Here is a 17,893-nt window from a genome sequence, read left to right on the forward strand (position 1 = left end):
TCTGTCGAGGACAGATCGGCACATCTTGGTGATCGACGTCTGACCACTCATCGTCACCCTGGCTCATTTTGCTTGTAAGACAGTGGCCCATGCTGCTTGTGGGTCCCATCTTACATGGCCCACCATTACTAGTAGTCAGCGATGTCCAAGGACTGGTCGGTACAATTCTTTACCTCAAATTCTAACATATAGATGAAAGGTTTTAGCGACTTTGATTTGCACATTAATCCCAACACTATTGTTCTTCTATATTGTGACAATTAGGTCGCTGATGAATTTATTACGACAAGTGCACCGCATTGCCAAAAGTAATAATGTGTCTCTAAGGACGGATATCGATCCCACAAGGAACAGTTGAATAATCAAGTAAAATATTTGCTAAATATAAAATAGAACAATAAAAGTTTGTTGAGAATTGTTATGATAGCAAGAATTAACAAGAAAACAAGTCAAAGAGTTTGTTGCTTCAAATGGAAAAATAGGGATTGGGTTTCATCTTTCTCACTCTTTTGTATTTTGATTACCATGACAATATTGTGCCCTTTGATTGATATCGATGCCCGTATAAATATCATTTATATCGATTCCTCACATATAAAATTATTAAGATGCTTCCTAAATATCAATTCCTCGCGTATTTATAAAAACAACTTGTCTTTTAAGATTACACGTTGATATCAATTAACATTTCAAGTTTATTCCTAGCACTCAAATATTTTAAGTATTATTTTTTAGGTCAGAATCCTAAAAATACTTTCCAGTCAAATTTAAGATTCTAGATCAAGAATTAGAAGCAAAACAATAATACCAATAATCAATCAAGAATAGAATATTATGTTAAGATATCACCTCACTACATAAGAGTTTGAACAAATTACTCCCAATCTCAAAGGGTAGAATTAGCCACACATCTTCTAACACCTTGTATTCTCCTAATTGGGTTACAAGTCACTCAATGGTGTTTTCCTCTCAATCTTGCGCACTAGGGTTGAGCCTCTAGCCCCCTATTTAACCTAATTTAGGGTTGTGTGACTTCATGTGTAGTGCTAATGGGCTTACTGATAAAAACATAAAATGGCCCAATCTGTCTGACGCATTATCGCTTGAGCAAGAAAGGTGTTGATTTCTGAAATGTTCACTGGAGTATTCTCGCTCAAGAGAGAATGAGCTCGCTTAAGCCAGAAACTCCACTACTGAGTTAGACTTTTTGATCTTTTTTTGCATTCCGAGCCTTCCAGCTTTCTCCTTTTAGCTTATCTTATTCTCCTTAGCCCAATCGTCTTCATTATTCCCTAAAAACCTAAAATTAACACCAAATTTGGGAGTAAAATGTTCATATTCAAATAAAGATCATAAAATATGTAGAAAGGTATAAATTCATAATTAGGGATTATTTTATATGTAAATTATCAATTAATACTCATAAGTGCCTATATTTTAATATCAAATATTACTGAAATTAGACACTTATCACTCTCCCCAACTTAGAATCTTGCTTGTCCTCAAGCAAAGTAAATGAATATATTTGAATTTAAATATCAAAACAACTTAATTTACTAAACAACAAATTAAATTATAACTTATGATGCTTCTAAATTCAAATATAGAAAAATATATATATACAACCAACTTCCAATCAAAACAATAAAATGACAATTTATTAAGAAAATTCTTCTTATATGCTTGCAGGTGAGTGTTTATCTCTATTTTCACTGAATCATAACAAATCACAGTTGTTTCTCATTTCATCTTCAAATCACCAACATATCATAAACATGAATCTTGATGTCTTTTTTAGGGTTGTAATTGTTGGATTCAATAGTGTCAAAGTTAAAGAGGGGGTGAATTGAGCTTTTAAAACTTTCGCACATATTCAAATTTTATCACAGTACACAGAAAATAAATCGATTTATTTAGCAATGAACAAATTTATTTTTATACTGTTTATGTACTTTAAGGCGTTTATCTCAGTTGAATGATTTTTTATTTTAAGATTGAGTTAGATGATCTGCAGGCAAAGATCAAATTGATTTTCACAGAGTAAAACAGAGAGCTACAACAGTTAATCACAACCTTTGAATGCACAATCAATGCTTGGTTTTTAAAACACTTAACAAATTGAATTAACCTTCCCAGAACATGAATTTCAATGATGTTTCACTACACATATAAATTTACGCAGAAGTTCTTCAGAAGGTTTTCCAGAAAATCAAGAACAGTATACACGTGCCCAGAAAGAACAGATTCAAACACAAGAATAGATTTATTTCTTGACAGATTAGTTTGATCAACGATTATTGAGTACAGAGTTTAAGAGAGAATGAACACAGAACAATTATACTGGTTCACTCAAATGAGCTACATCCAGTCTTCACCTAATCCAAAGTGAAATTCACTAAACCACAATTCAAAACAATTACAAAAACCACTGTTCTTGAACCCTATAAGAACATGGCACACCTTGCTGAAAAACACTATTCCAACACACACAACTCTTCAAGAAACCCTATCAAGAAGAGTTTACAACCACACTTTACAAGGAATTGAAGTATGAAATGAATATACCTGATAGAGAATGCAGAAATCTTCCTTAAACCAGTAGTACAGATAGCTCACACAGTGACAACACCTCTAACCAAGCCTTAGAACCAACCAAGAACAAGCACACTTTGTGATATGGAAAATCTTTCAAGAACTCGTGCTAATCCTCTGAAATCTCTTATTTCTCTGTTGTAAAAACTCGTTTTCTCAATGATATGAACAATCTATTAAAGCCAGAACAAACTCTCCTTTTATAGAAAACATTTTATAACGAACTTTCAAAAAACAGTTAAAGTTGTTATAAAAAGAACAGATTGAAAATAAAATGAACAGATTTATTTTCAAAGGTAGTTAGAGAATTTGTTATATGTAGGAGACTTAGTCAAAATCCCTGGTGCAAGGATAAAACGTGAAAAGCCTTTTAAGAGAAACATGGCACCAGACTAAAAAGAATTTATTCATTTACAGAAGAACATATTCATTTTCAAAACGATAACAAAAACATTTTAACAAGTGAAACACAGTCGTTTTGATGGGATGAAAACTTAGTTAAGATACTTGATGCATAAAACCTGATTTTCAAATGCACTTTATCAAAGCATCAGTTTTAAGAAAAGAATCTATTCATTTAGAGAAGAACAGATTCATTTTCTATGCAGTAAATGATATTTTTGCAAAACATGTGAAAAACAGTTTCATAAAACTTGTGTTTGCTCTTATCACATGGTCAGGGGTTAAGAGGTGAGTTACCTACCAAAAAGGCCTACTTTAAACAACCTCTAATCTATACCTAAGACATCCTTAAAGCAAAAACAAATACAAAGGAAAAATACACATTTGGCTTCATCAAACACTTTGTCTTGAAGGGGCAACATCCATCTTCAACAGTAATGAGGCTCGGCTTCCAAAAAGTATTAGTTTTTTTAGATAACAAAATGCGCATCTTAAAGAAGAATAACAAACCTACAATTCAATTATAGAGACCATATATGTTATCTAATCACAATTTTCTTTTGAGTTTACACTTTTCCTTATTTTTGTTTCACTTATGCATTATTTTCAACATGAATTTTTCTTTTTTTTTTTCTTTGTGAATTTTTTTTCTCTTTTTTATCCTCAATATGAATAGATTCTTCCTATTTTCAACTTTTTGAACTTCCACAATTAAAACCAACCATTCCCTTGTCTATGTACATTGCATCTATGTTCTCCTTCCTTAAACATGCTAAAGGATATGAAAATATATCATCAAAGGTTAGGGTGCAATAATAATAATAAAAAATTGGCTCAAAAGGGATACATAAAAAAAATGAACTCTAATAAGAAAAAGGTTGGCTATTTGGCCCTGGTTTCCTAATTAACACAAATGCCTCAATCATCTCCATGCTCTTTTATGATGTAACAAAAAATAAAAATTAAACAACCACATTTGTCAATTCATCAGTAAAACTCTCAAAATTGTTTAAGGTTCACACACTCACTTGGTTTAATTGGTCTCATTCCTTTTTGTTTTGTCATTCTCTGTTCTAATCAATCATCCTGTTAAATTTTTATGTATCACAATTTCAACTATATTTGAATACGGATTAAATCATATTTTCTTTTCTAACTTGTGTCTAATTCATCTCACTATTTAATATTTAAACACAAATTCTTTTTTTCCATAATTCCAATTTTATATTCCAGTTCTTTTTTATTTTAGAAAAATAAACTAGAAAACAAACAAATTAAAACTAAAATTTATTCAAGAAAAATAATTCAAGACATAAAACTAACTAAATAGAAGAAACAACAAATTTATTCAAAATGCAAAATAAGCAAATAAAACAAACTAAGCAAATAAACAAAAAACAAAATAACGAAAAATAAAATAAATAAAAAACCTAAATAGAAAACTAAAACAAAATTCAAATAACTGAGAAGAAAAGAGAATTAGAAAGATAAAATTGTTCTTGCCGGTTGACTCTAACGGTAGCCTTTGGCCCTTCTATCTCCGCCTGAGAATGGTGCTTCCTTGATCAAGAAATCTCTCACCTTTAAAGACAAAGGGGTGCCTTGATGGTCGTTTGCACTCCGACGCTCAAGTCAGTATAAAGGCAAAGAAACACCAAGAGTGTATATTAGCTTCAGTCTTAGAAACTGTGTACCTTGCTAAGGTTCTTGGCACCCTTTATATAGGTCGAAACTAGGGTTTACCTTTGTCTTGTTACCCTTATCTAAGGTTCCTAGGGAAACATCCTTGCGCCGCTATTTACATAATCTTAGCGTATCTGGCACACAAACTTCCCTTAACTGGAGTGCAACAAATAACAGCGTGGCCGCTTGGGTGCCAACTTGTGCACCTAATCTCTAGCGCTATCTGCTTTGTGGGTGCCCTAAGTATTCACGTGCCATGCATGCAGTAATCCTTGGAAACCCTAACCCTAATGGTTCTTAGCGCCTCCAAGGATTATTCTCACGTGTTGCGTCTATATGTGCCATACACACCACATGCATGGATCCCTCGTGACTTAGGCTTCCCTCATATCTGATATTCTAACTGGTGGTTTAGGATAATTCTGGGACCCAACTCTCATGGCCCATCATAACGTTTGGACTGTTGATGTCCGATCTCTCCTTCTGACGGCAAAGGCCGATGTCGATCTCTAACATCGGGGTCTACGGTATCGAGGTCCGAAGACTGACCGATCGCCTGATAGGTGCGTCTAGGGCCCACCTTTCGTGGCCCCCTTCTCCCATCAGGCACCGGTGTGTGATGTCTGAGGTTAGTCTCTGGGCCAGGACACAAGCCCCCCAGTCTCAAGCTGTAACTTGTTCTAGTGAAGAGACTAAGTGATCGCGCTGATCGCACTGAGTAACGGGCGTGAACAATACACCGAAGCGACGTCTCACCATATTTTGTTAATCAGCATACACATGTCAAGATCAACGGCTGGGACTTGTTGGCGCTCGGACTTCTTCGTGCACTGTTCAAACACTTAAAATCTCTCGCTTTCTTCACTGTTCCATTACTCTCACCTACGCGGACCTTCTCTTAAGCATTTCTGCGAAAACGTTATTCCCTCTCTCTTCCAAAACTCCAAACCCTCAAACCTCAATATTCAAAGGTATGATTTTTATTCACCGATTCCTTGCGATTTATGATTTCGCTGCTTGTAACATATATAACTGCCTGGGAGTGTTTATGATTTCCTGCATTTTTCTGTACATTCATTTTCTATGTTCACGCCTTTAGTCTCTGTTTTATGGTTTTCTCTAGTTCTGTCGAGTTACGCCGCCTTCTTCCTCTAAAGTTTCTCTTTTTCTTTCCTTTTTAGCTTCCTTATCTAAGATGACCCAACGAGAACCCACTCCAACTCTTCCTTCGGATTCTAACTTTGTTTCGTCTTCGTCCCCTGTTCCATCTACGTCACCGATCCCTCCTCCTTCTGCATCTTTCTATAAGTCCTTATATCGTTGGGCTTCGCCTGCCCTTCTAAATGAGACTTCCAGCTTTACCTCCCTCAAAAGTATTCCCGCCTATAGGAAGAAACAGACCTGCCACAAATTGTGGGTCTTTGGGAAAGACCATGATAAGTACGAGAGGATGGTGGCCTGCTGGGAAGCAGAGCCAGTGTGTGTTGACAAATCTTCAGACCCCGAAGGCCCCTTCTGTTTCATTTATTCCACCGTTTTTTTAAGGGCCTTTGCGATCCTTTGCCACTGTCTTGGCCATACGCCATCGGTGGATGTGTTCCTCTTCTTCTTCGAAGCAAAAAGTCCTGGGAAGAAGTTGTGGGTTAGCTTCAACAGCGTTGCTGGGAGGGTGCTCCTAACGCTCTTTCAGCAATCCTACAAGGGGTTCAAGAAGAACTTATTCAAGGTTCGAAGCAACCGGAGGGATCTCACCCTTCTAGATGGGTTCCCCCTATATTGGATGGAGAAACCGAACCTTCAGAGGCCCAAGTGGCTCGAGGACCTTCTCCGTAAGGAGCGGGAAGTATGCGAGCTCCTCTCTAGACTCCATACTCCATTCAGCACCTTGGAGTTACTCAAGCTTGAGTTTAGCCCCAAGTATCTTAAGAAATATATTGGTACCCCTCTCATTCCTGTCTTATGTTTGCCTATATTTTATTTTCTTTATCAATGTTGCCCATGTTGACTTGTTGTTTTCGTGTAGATATGGGCTTCCACAAGGATAAGAAGAAGAAATTGGTCAACCTGCTTTCCAAGCATAGGGCGGTCGTTGCCGGTGTGGGCACTTCAACACCCAAAGCCCCTCCAACCTCGACTACTTCTGCCCCCACCCAATCGAACCAGCCCCTGTCGATGATAGGCAAAAAGGGGTGGTGGTCGTTGACTCGGACAACGAGGAGACGTGCACGGGCCTTGTCTTCAAAAGGCAGAGGGTGGGTGAAGCCGTGGAGCCTTCTCCCTCTGCATCTGGTGGGACTCCAACCTTCAGGGATAACGCCCTGAGCGCCTCCTCCCTGTTCCAACTCCTTGTTCATGAAGGTGGAGGGGAAAGTGCCCCTGAAGGTCAGCAAGTGCCTTCCGCTCCCGAGCTTCCCATGCTGCTTCAACAATTCCTCAAGCGCTTCCAAGACAAGGAAGTGTTGGAGAGCTTAAGTGGCAATCTCTTCGACGACCGTGTGGCCCACGGCCTTGTGGACTTCTTAATCGCGTTCAGCTTTGCGCTAAGCAGGGCCCAAGAAGCGGAAGAACTCAAGGTTAGGATGGCGGAGCTGGAGAAAGAACTGTCCCTCAAGACCCAGACCTTCGCCAACCGCGAGACCGCTATATACAACAAGCCTTCGCCAATCCGAGAAGGACGTCAAGAAGGCCCTTTTTGACAAGAGCCACGAGGTCGTCCAACTAGAAGCGAAGATCTTGCCTCTTCGCACGAATGTAGTTGACCTGGAGGCGAAGGTCGAGGAGATGCAAGCAAAAATGGCCAAGCAGGAAGAAAGGACCACTCAGCGCGAGGTCCTGCTGGGGAAGGTTGAAGGGGAGCTGGCCGAAAGGGTTGAGCTTTTCAAGAAGATGAAGGAGGAGCTCACCAATGACGCTGCCGATGCTTACAGCGAGGGATTCCAAGATGTCATCGCTCAGTTTGCATGTGTGCATCCTGAGGTGGATCATTCCCCCTTTTGTGAGTCCAAGTGCGTTGTTGATGGGCAACTTGTGCTGCGAGAGTGACCATTCTGTAACTCTGTTTTCTTGAAGGACAATTCGCTCTTTGTACATATAAATTTATTATTATTTATCCTTTGTTTAATTGTTTGCTTTAGCTTGCGTTTTTCGGCCTTTACTTGCTCTGATTTCTAATAACAGCGCCTTCGACCTAGGTTCGCCTTTAGGTAGCACGTTTGAACCTTGCTCATGAACCCCTTAACTGGCTCAACCTCTGTTCAAGGGTGAGCTCCTCTCGTTGTTCTTGATCTTCTTCTTGCAATGTAAGGCGTCTTTGTTGGTCTCATCTCTACCCTCCTTAGATCGACAGGAACTTCTTGCTGGCAATACTGGGAAAACATACCGCTTTCAACCTTGGTCTTGCAACGCAAAGGTAGGGGTGAACTTAACTAGTGACCCATGTTGTTCGACCCTGGAGTTACTACACAAGAGCGAGGTCCCCTAAGGAACCAGACTTTCCCCATCTAGTGTTTCTAAGTCGAGTGAACGACTCTTAGCGACCTCATCCTTGTTGTAGAAAGTCAAGGGACAGGTCTGAATAACTGACCGCGACCTTGCTATAAAAAGTCAAGGGGCAAGCCTTCAACGTTTGAACCATACTGTTCTCAGCCTTAGTAAACTGGAGAACCATACTATTGCCTTGGTGAACTTACACAAGAGGGGCTTATTGGGGAGACCAAACTACCTCTGCTCTCAGTGTATCACTTCAAGGGAGAGGTTCATTAAATGCAATGCACACATGTTTCTCAACTGAATAACTGGAATTTTATTTGGGTGACCTCGTTAAAAAACCATCATGAGGGAAAAAGAGTGTCCCTTTAAAACGTGTACAATGCAAAATATCTTTAACTAAAATAAAACTTAAGATTGGTCGCATTCCAAGTGCGAGGGATTGCGCTACCTTCTAACGTTTTAAGCCTGTATTCTCCATTCTCAAGGGCCTCCGTTACTCTGAAAAGGCTAGTCCACTTGGGAGATAGCATGTTTTCCAACTGGTACGGGTGGGCCTTCCGCATCACCAGGTCGGCTACCTGGAACTGCCGAGGTCTCAGCTTAGAGATGTACTTGTACTCCACCCTTCTTTTCAAGGCTTCAACCTTAATCCTTGCTTCCTCTCTTACTTCATCTAGTAGGTCCAGGTTCACCTTTCCCTCTTCGTTGGACTCCTCGACCACGAAGTTCTGGAAACGCGACGAGTTCTCCTAGATTTCTACTGGAATCAATGCGTCTGAACCATACACCAAGTTGAAGGGCGTTTCCCTGGTTGTGGACTAGGGAGTAGTGTGGTAGGCCCACACTGTTGAATCAAGTGTGATAAAAGCTTTAAAGAATCCAAATCCTAGCGTTTGATGGAAGGCTGGAGTTCCTTGGAGTTGCTGATGTGCTTTCAAGTTTAAAGTGTTTTTCAAACTAAGTGAAAAACAACTTGTTGTTTTGTCGAAACAACCGATTGTTTTATACTTAGGTGTTTTTGAAAAAGTTTGAAAACTGTTTTGGATGGTTGACTTGCTGTCAAACCAAAACAACCGATTGATTCGCTATTTCAACCGATTGTTTGTTTCAAATCCTAACATAAACAGTTTTGTTAGTTAAGTGAGCTTTAAATGATTTTATAACTGAATACACTCCTGCTTTAAATGCTTTGACCAAGATTTGAATGATATAAATAGTTTGTTAATGTTTTATAATAAACAACAAGAAAGAAAAACATATTTGAGTTTTTCAAAAAGCTTTTCAAAGATTTGAGTTTTCACTTTGAGCTTTGGTTATTCAAGAGAGAAGTGGAATAGGATTACTCTGTATTGATTTCAATTGATTCTGTAACAGTGTAATTCATTCTAAAGAATTGTGTACATTCTGGTGTTGTAAAGCCAAGAAGGGTTGTGTGCTATTGAGGTTGTCAAGATCAACATTCTTGGTGTGTGTGTGTTGAGCCAAAGGAAGTGTGTTTCTTGAGGGGATCAAGGTCACTTCTTTGGTGGTGTGTGTGTATGTAATCTGGTTTTGATTACCTAGTGGATTCCCTAGTGGTTTCTGGGAAACTGGATGTAGCTCTTGGTTTAAGAGTGAACCAGTATAAACTGTTTGTGCATCTCTCTCTTCCTTAAACTCTTTAAATTCAAATGTTGTTATATTTATTGGTATAAACAACCGATTATTTTTTTGTTGCTTTACTGTGTTGAGCTTTGTTTCTTGGCTAACTGAATTCCAAATCTGGTTTCTTGCAAAGAAATTCATTCTAGCTTAAAAAGTTTGTGAAAACCCCCTTTAAACAATTCACCCCCCCCCCCTCTAGTTTAAAGCCATACATTCTAACAATTGGCATCAAGAGCTTGGTACTTGAAAAATACTCAAGTTTGATCCTAAAATCTTTTTTCAATGGCTGAAAAACTACCTTTTGGAGAGGGTGCTTCAATCAACAGACCACCTCTTTTTTGTGGTTTGAATTATCAATTCTGGAAAGTTAGAATGAAAATCTTTGTTGAATCTCTTGATAAAGGAATTTGGGATGCAATTGAAAATGGCCCCTTTATTCCAAAATTTGAAAAAGATGGATCTTCCTTGGTCTCAATGGACTGATTCTGGAAACAAGAAGGCCAAATTTGATTGTATTGCTAAGAACATCATAACATCTTCCTTGAATTCGGATGAATTTTTCAGGATTTCTCAATGCTCATCGGCCAAGGAGATGTGGGACACTTTGGAGGTGACTCAATAAAGGAACCAATGATGTGAAGAGAGCTAGAAAGCATACTCTAATTCAGGAATATGAAATGTTTAGAATGCTTAAAGGTGAGTCAAACGCTGAAGTACAAAAGAGGTTCACCCACATCATCAACCACCTTATGAGCATTGGGAAAAACTTTGATAAAGAAGAGCTAAACATCAAGATCCTCAAATGTCTTGATAGATCATGGCAACCTAAGGTGATAGCAATTTCTGAGTCAAAAGATTGACATCCTTGACAACGACTTCATTGTTTGGTAAGCTTAGAGAACATGAGTTAGAAATTAATAGACTCAATGTTCAAGAGAGTGAAGACAAGCATGTAAGAAGCATTGCCTTGAAAGCTGCCAAGCACAAAAGCAAGCAAGAATCAAGTGATGAAAGTGAAGAAGAAAACCTTAGTTTGTTGTCCAAGAAGTTTAGTATATTCTTGAAGAGAAATCGCAACAAAGAAGCCAACAAAGAATGGTATAGCAACAAGAAAACTAATGATCTCATTTCTAACAATTATACTTGTTTTGGTTGTGGTGAACAAGGGCACATTAAAGCTGATTGCCCAAACAAACAAAGAAATGAAAAGAAATCAAGCCATAAGGAGAAAAAGGGAAAATCAAGAAGAGCATATATTGCTTGGGATGAGAATGAAGTCTCCTCATCAAGTGAAAATGAAAGGAGATGATGAGTCATGTAGCTCAAGCAATGTAAGTTCATGTGCTTCCCTAAGTGCTGAAAATTATAGTAAATTGCTTCCAGCTTTTCAAAAAACTCATGAAGAAGCTAACCGATTGGTTCTCTCAAACAATTGTTTCAAAGGGCTTAACAACTCGCTTGAAAAGAAGGTTAAGACACTTGAAGAAGAGCTGGAAACATCAAAAATTGAGTTTGAAAAACATTGCAAAAATACTTCTCATGTGTGTAACTCTCTTGCTTGTGAAAATTGTGAAAATCTTGAAAAGAAAGTACATTATCTTGTTAGAACTGTGGATAATCTTTCAAAGGGAAAATCCAACTTTGAGAATGTCTTGGCATCTCAAAATTGTGTTTTTGGAAGAGCTGGATTAGGTTTTAATCCACACACAAGCAAGATAATTTTTCAAAGAATTTTTCAAAACAGCCAGTAAAACAACCCATTGTTAAGTCGAAACAACCGGTTCTTACATGATTTTATTGCATGAAAAGAGGTCATTCTGTTAGACTCTGCAAAATAAGAAAATATTTTTTTCCCAGAGGTTTTATGAAATGGATTCCCAAAGGTTGTGAGGTTTCAAATGATAAAAATAGATAAAATGGACCCACATTTGTAAGGGGACCAAACCTTATTGCTTGAATTCATGTTTATGCAGAAAAACTAGAAGAACATGGGGTTCTGAGTCATCTGATCAGGTTCTTGGAAAGAAATGATTAAGACTAGAAATGAATTAAGGGTGTATATCAGTCCAAGCCTTTTCAAAAGTCAAAAGAAGCTTCTTGATCACTAACAAATGACTCATTGGAGGAACTTCATAAAAGGATAAGACATTCCTTAACTCTGCCTTTGTTTTTAATTTCTATTTCATGTTTAATTCTCTTTTTCAAATGAGCATGTACAAATGTTTTGAACCTTTCTCAGTCAATGTTTGAAAATATCAATCTGTCAACATGCTGCAAAAAAACAACCGATTGTTTCCTCGACACAACCGATTGTTTCCTCTCTGACAGCATAGTGAAAGAGTTTATTTAATTTCTTTATGCATTCTGTATGTTGCAGATCTCAATTATGAAAGGATCCTGAGTCAATAAAGTTGTATTGAAAGCCTGGTTGAATTCTAGATGAATTTACAACATGTCATAAAGGAATATATTCCATATCTTGAAAATTCAAGAGCCTTTATGACTAGTCAAAGATCACATGTGATGACCATGTGGTTTTCTGCTTTTTCTGACGTTTTTTGTGCAGGTCTTGGTCCAGTCTTTTCTTCTTGAAGACTAAAACCTACTCACACAAATCAATTATGTAGGGTTCAAATTATCTTTAAAATCTGGTGCAACAGTTCTCTCTCACAAAAACAATCAATTGAGCCATCTCTTGCAACATCTTTTGCTCTCTTTGTGAGTAAACCTTTGCCTCCTTTTTCTTCTATCATGGAGTCCACTCCACCTACATCAAAGAGGATCAAAACAAGAGTTGTAAGGTCTGGAGGGAGACTTTAGGGCTGGTTTTCAGGGGATAATGAGCTCATTGAGAGATATCGCTTTGAGACAAGCACAAAGGTGATCAACAATCCAAAAGTAGTCTCCTTTGATTGGCTGAAAAGTCAAAAGCTAGACAATGTGAGAAAGCTTCTCAAGAATCAGTTACTAAGAAGATTCTTGGAGATGAAGGGAAACATATACCCTGATTTGATTCGGGTATTCTACACCAATCTCAAGTTTGAAGGAAACAACCTTGTTTCTCATGTGAAAGGTGTAGACATGGAGATTACCCATAATGTGTGGGCTGCAATAACTGGATTAAAGTATGCTGGTCTAAGGATTAACAAAGGAAATCTTGGAGTTGTGGAAGATTTCAACAAAGTCCAATACTACAAGAGTTACTTGAAGAATCAACAAGCCCAAGTGAGAACTTGTTCTGTTGGAGGCTTGAAATTAGATGAAAGGGTGTTTGCTCTTATTGTTACTTGGATTCTAACTCCAAGGGGGATCAACCATTATGTTTTAACAGAATAATATCTTGTGTATATCTACTTCATCATGAAGAAGATCAAGATCAACTGGATTCATATCATCAAAGAAAATATGCAAAAGTCCATGAGGTTAAGTGACTACCACTATCCCTATGCTGTTTTAATCTCTAAATTCTTGCTTTATTTTGAAGTGAATCTTGAATATGAGACCTCTGAGTTGGTTAAATCAACACAAGAAATGAATAATGGTTCTCTAAGCAAGATGGGATTCACCAAAATAAATGGAAGATGGGTGAGCAAAGATGGTGATCATGGTGGTTCATCAAGTGTTGCAGCTGCTGATTTTGATGAAGAAGATCAAGCTGCTGATATGGATATCCACAATGAAGAACATCCTGGCACTAACTTTGATGCTGGAACAAGTGCAGGACATCAAGGGGATGAGATTCCTTATATGTCTTTCTTTGAAAGACACATGGTGAATAGGCTTGATGGCTTTACTGAGAATCAAAGAAATCTCCATGATCTGTGTGACCAATTTCCAGAGCATTGACAATAGATTCCAGAGCATGGACACTCGTTTTATGACCCTGGATGAACAAATTGAAGTTGTTCAGAACCAGATCTTTGAGCTTCAATATCGCAAGGATGACTGAAGAAAAACAATCGGTTGACTACTCGAAACAATTGATTGTTTTTTTTCTGTATCAGTTTAAGTGCCTTTTCTTTTAAATTCTATTTTATCTGGAACAATTTATGAATTATATCTTCTTATAATCTATTTGTGAAGACAAATAGGGGGAGATTTTATGTTGTGTTGTCTTTAATTCTACAAACTCTCTTTGTTTAAGTGATTAATGTTTCTGTTGCTTTGCAACTGATGTTTAGATTGGTTTTGGCTGCTGTTTTGGTTAAGCAAAACACAAGTTTTTTTATTGCTCTAACTTGCTGCTAGAGATGTTGTATATTGCTTAAACTTTGTTTTGCAGGGACTGCTTCAGATTCAATCAAGTCCAACACAAGCAACCAGGGATTTGTCTTCATCAAATAGGTGGAGATTGTTCAATCAAATGTGATTAAAGCTTTGAAGAATCCAAATCCTAGCGTTTGATGGAAGGCGGGAGTTGCTTGGAGTTGCTGATGTGCTTTAGAGTAGGATCTGGGGTAGTTTTTCTTTGTAATCTACTCTTTGTTGAATCTAAAGCTTAAGTGTTTTCAAATCTTTCAAGTTTAAAGTGTTTTTCAAACTAAGTGAAAAACAACTTGTTGTTTTGTCGAAACAACCGATTGTTTTATACTTAGGTGTTTTTGAAAAAGTTTGAAAACTGTTTTGGATGGTTGACTTGCTGTCAAACCAAAACAACCGATTGATTCGCTATTTCAACCGATTGTTTGTTTCAAATCCTAACATAAACAGTTTTGTTAGTTAAGTGAGCTTTAAATGATTTTATAACTGAATACACTCCTGCTTTAAATTCTTTGACCAAGATTTGAATGATATAAATAGTTTGTTAATGTTTTATAATAAACAACAATAAAGAAAAACATATTTGAGTTTTTCAAAGAGCTTTTCAAAGATTTGAGTTTTCACTTTGAGCTTTGGTTATTCAAGAGAGAAGTGGAATAGGATTACTCTGTATTGATTTCAATTGATTCTGTAACAGTGTAATTCATTCTAAAGAATTGTGTACATTCTGGTGTTGTAAAGCCAAGAAGGGTTGTGTGCTCTTGAGGTTGTCAAGATCAACATTCTCGGTGTGTGTGTTGAGCCAAAGGAAGTGTGTTTCTTGAGGGGATCAAGGTCACTTCTTTGGTGGTGTGTGTATGTAATCTGGTTTTGATTACCTAGTGGATTCCCTAGTGGTTTCTGGGAAACTGGATGTAGCTCTTGGTTTAAGAGTGAACCAGTATAAACTGTTTGTGCATCTCTCTCTTCCTTAAACTCTTTAAATTCAATTGTTGTTATATTTACTAGTATAAACAACTGATTGTTTCTGCGAAACAACCGATTGTTTTTCTGTTGCTTTACTGTGTTGAGCTTTGTTTCTTGGCTAACTGAATTCCTAATCTGGTTTCTTGCAAAGAAATTCATTCTAGCTTAAAAAGTTTGTGAAAACCCCCTTTAAACAATTCACCCCCCTCTAGTTTAAAGTCATACATACTAACACACACAATTCTAGGAACTTCTTCTGCCTAGGTCCCCTTGGCTTTGTCTAGCCTTCTCTTCAGACCTCTGAGCAGGACTCGGTTGGTAGACTCGACCTGCCCATTCATCTGGGGGTATTCTACTGACGCAAACACCTGTTTCACTCCCAGCTCTGTACATAACTTGCCCAATTGCTGCCTCGCAAACTGGGTATCGTTGTCACATACCAACCTCTTCGGAATTCTAAAGCGACACACTATGTTCTTCCATATGAAGTGTTGGACCTTATCGGTTGTTATTTGTGCCACTAGCTCAGCCTCGATCCACTTTGTGAAATATTCTGTGGCAACCACGAGGTACTTCATCTGTCGTACTGCTAAAGGGAAAGGCCCCAGAATGTCGATCCCCCAAGTATGAAACGACCATGGGCTGTAGATCGACCTCAGCTCCTCTGGAGGTGCCTTGTGTCAGTCAGCATGTTGTTGCCACTGTTTACACCGCTGGGCGTACCTCGTGCAGTCTTCCCTCATGGTTGTCCAGTAATATCCTGCACAAATGGCTTTGGATGAGAGAGATCGGCCACCGATGTGGCTACCGCATATTCCTTCATGTAGTTCCGCCATGATGCGCGTGCATTGTTTGCTACTTACACACACCAAGATAGGATGGGTGAATCCATGCCTAAACATCTTCCCATCGATCAAGGTGTACTTGCTCGAATTTTTCTTGATTTTTCGAGCTTCTGCGGGTTCTAACGTGAGTACATCATCAGCCAAATAGTGTTGGTAGAGTGTCATCAAATTTTCTCCTGATTCAACTTGGTAAACTTGCGACGACATCTTCCCAACAACTGGGCACACGCTTATTTTTGGCGTTTTCATCGTCTCCTGTGTTAACGACCGATGACTCCTCCTCGCCCCTTCCAATATGCTAACCTGTTAGACTTCTGCCACGTTGTTTGCGGTAGTTCGGGGTGTCTTCAAGGTCTCCCGAATTGCTGTCCTCTGCCTACCCCCCTTGCCCGAACTGGCCAGCTTTGCAAGCAAGTCGTCTCGGGCATTTTGTTCTCTGGGTACGTGGACTAACTCAAACACCTCAAATGTTTCCTTCAAAGCTTGGACGTACTCTAGGTATGCAGCCATTTGAGGATCCTTAGCTTGGTACTCCCCAGTGACCTAACCTGTGACTAATAGTGAATCACTTTTTGCCAGCAAACCTTTTGCTCCCATCTCCTTGCCCAACAGCATTCCAGCGATCAGGACCTCATATTCTGCTTGGTTGTTATTGGCCTTGAAAGCAAATAGTAGGGCCTGCTTGATCAGCAACCCATTCGGTCCTTCCAAGATGACACCAGCCCTGCTACCTTGTTGGTTTGAGGAGCCATCTACAGAAAGCACCCATATGAAACCTGCTCCTTCTTGGTGCGTGGCTGCCGAGGAGAGCTCTACTACAAAGTCAGAGTAAACCTGGCCCTTAATGGGGCATCTAGGCTCATACTGTACGTCAAACTCATACAGCTCTACTCCTCATCTCACCATTCTGCCTGCCACATCTGGCTTTTGTAAGACCTTGCGGATTGGAAGGTCTGTCATTACTATCACTGTGAAAGTCTGAAAGTAATGGCGAAGTCTTCGCGCTGAGAACACTACTGCAAGAGCTGCTTTTTCTAAGGCCTGGTATCTCACCTCAGGCCCTTGCAACACCATGCCGACAAAGTAGATAGCCCTCTGCACCTGGTCTTGTTCTTGCAGCAGAACCGAACTGATCGCCTTCTCTATGACTGCGAAGTATAGGCGGAGTGGGGTACCTAACTCTGGCTTGCACAACATTGGTGGACTGGCCAGGTACTTCTTCAGCTTCACAAACGTTCTTCGCACTCCTGGGTCAACACAAACCTGTTGTTTCTCTTCAAGCATTGGAAATAAGGGTGCCCCTTGTCTCCTCCTGCCAACACGAATCTGGACAAAACGACCATGCGTCCTGTCAACTGCTGCACCTCTTTCACCGAGATCGGGCTCCTCATGGCTATTATCGCGGCGCATTTCTCGGGTTTTTCCTCTATCCCATGTTCAGTGAGTAGGAAACCCAAGAACTTGCCTACCTCAACCCCAAACTTGCACTTTTCTAGGTTCAGCTTTCACCTGTAATTTGTTATCGTGGTGAACAACTCTTCCAGATCTGCTAGGTGTTGCTCCTTCTTCCAGGAGGTGACCACCATGTCATCCACGTATGCTTGGACATTTCGCCCTAACATGGGCACTAGCACTCTGTCCATCAACCTCTGGTAGATGGCACCTGCGTTCTTTAGTCCAAAGGGCATTACCTTGTAGCAATAACAAGACAACTATGTCATAAATGTTGTCTTGCACTCGTCCCTGGGGTGCATCATGATCTGGTTGTATCCAAAGAAGGCATCTAGGAAGCTGAGTAATCTGCATCCAAACGCGTTGTCCACCAAGGCATCAATACTGGGCACTGGGTAGGAGTCCTTCGGACAGGCCTTGTTAAGATCCGTGAAGTCAACGCACATCCTCCACTTTCTGCTAGCCTTCTTCAATAACACCACATTGGCCAGCCATTCGGGGTACTGAATATCCCTAATGTGGCCAGCCTTCAACAACTTCCTCGTCTCTTCACGCACAAC

At 39.2% G+C, this 17,893-nt stretch overlaps 1 protein-coding gene across 1 annotated transcript; it reads right to left on the reverse strand.

Annotated features, from left to right (window-relative positions):
• Positions 1–16,424: 16,424 nt before the first annotated feature.
• Positions 16,425–17,291, reverse strand: LOC137829097 (uncharacterized). The gene is made up of 2 exons (XM_068635892.1): positions 16,785–17,291; positions 16,425–16,721 (listed from the first exon to the last, which is right to left on the reverse strand). Exons 1-2 carry the CDS (start codon positions 17,289–17,291, stop codon positions 16,425–16,427), a joined length of 804 nt encoding a protein of 267 aa, XP_068491993.1.
• Between the last annotated feature and the right edge of the window lie 602 nt (positions 17,292–17,893).

The sequence above is a fragment of the Phaseolus vulgaris genome, chromosome 7 (genome assembly GCF_000499845.2).
Source record: "Phaseolus vulgaris cultivar G19833 chromosome 7, P. vulgaris v2.0, whole genome shotgun sequence".
Taxonomy (NCBI): domain Eukaryota; kingdom Viridiplantae; phylum Streptophyta; class Magnoliopsida; order Fabales; family Fabaceae; genus Phaseolus; species Phaseolus vulgaris.

Bases quoted from the DNA above. Each gene is read 5' to 3' on its own strand.
- LOC137829097 (XM_068635892.1), bottom strand. From the start codon at position 17,291: ATGCGCCGCGATAATAGCCATGAGGAGCCCGATCTCGGTGAAAGAGGT. The intron at 16,722-16,784 runs GTGAGATGAGGA...TGCCCCATTAAG, and splicing joins CAGATGTGGCAGGCAGAATG to GGCCAGGTTTACTCTGACTT.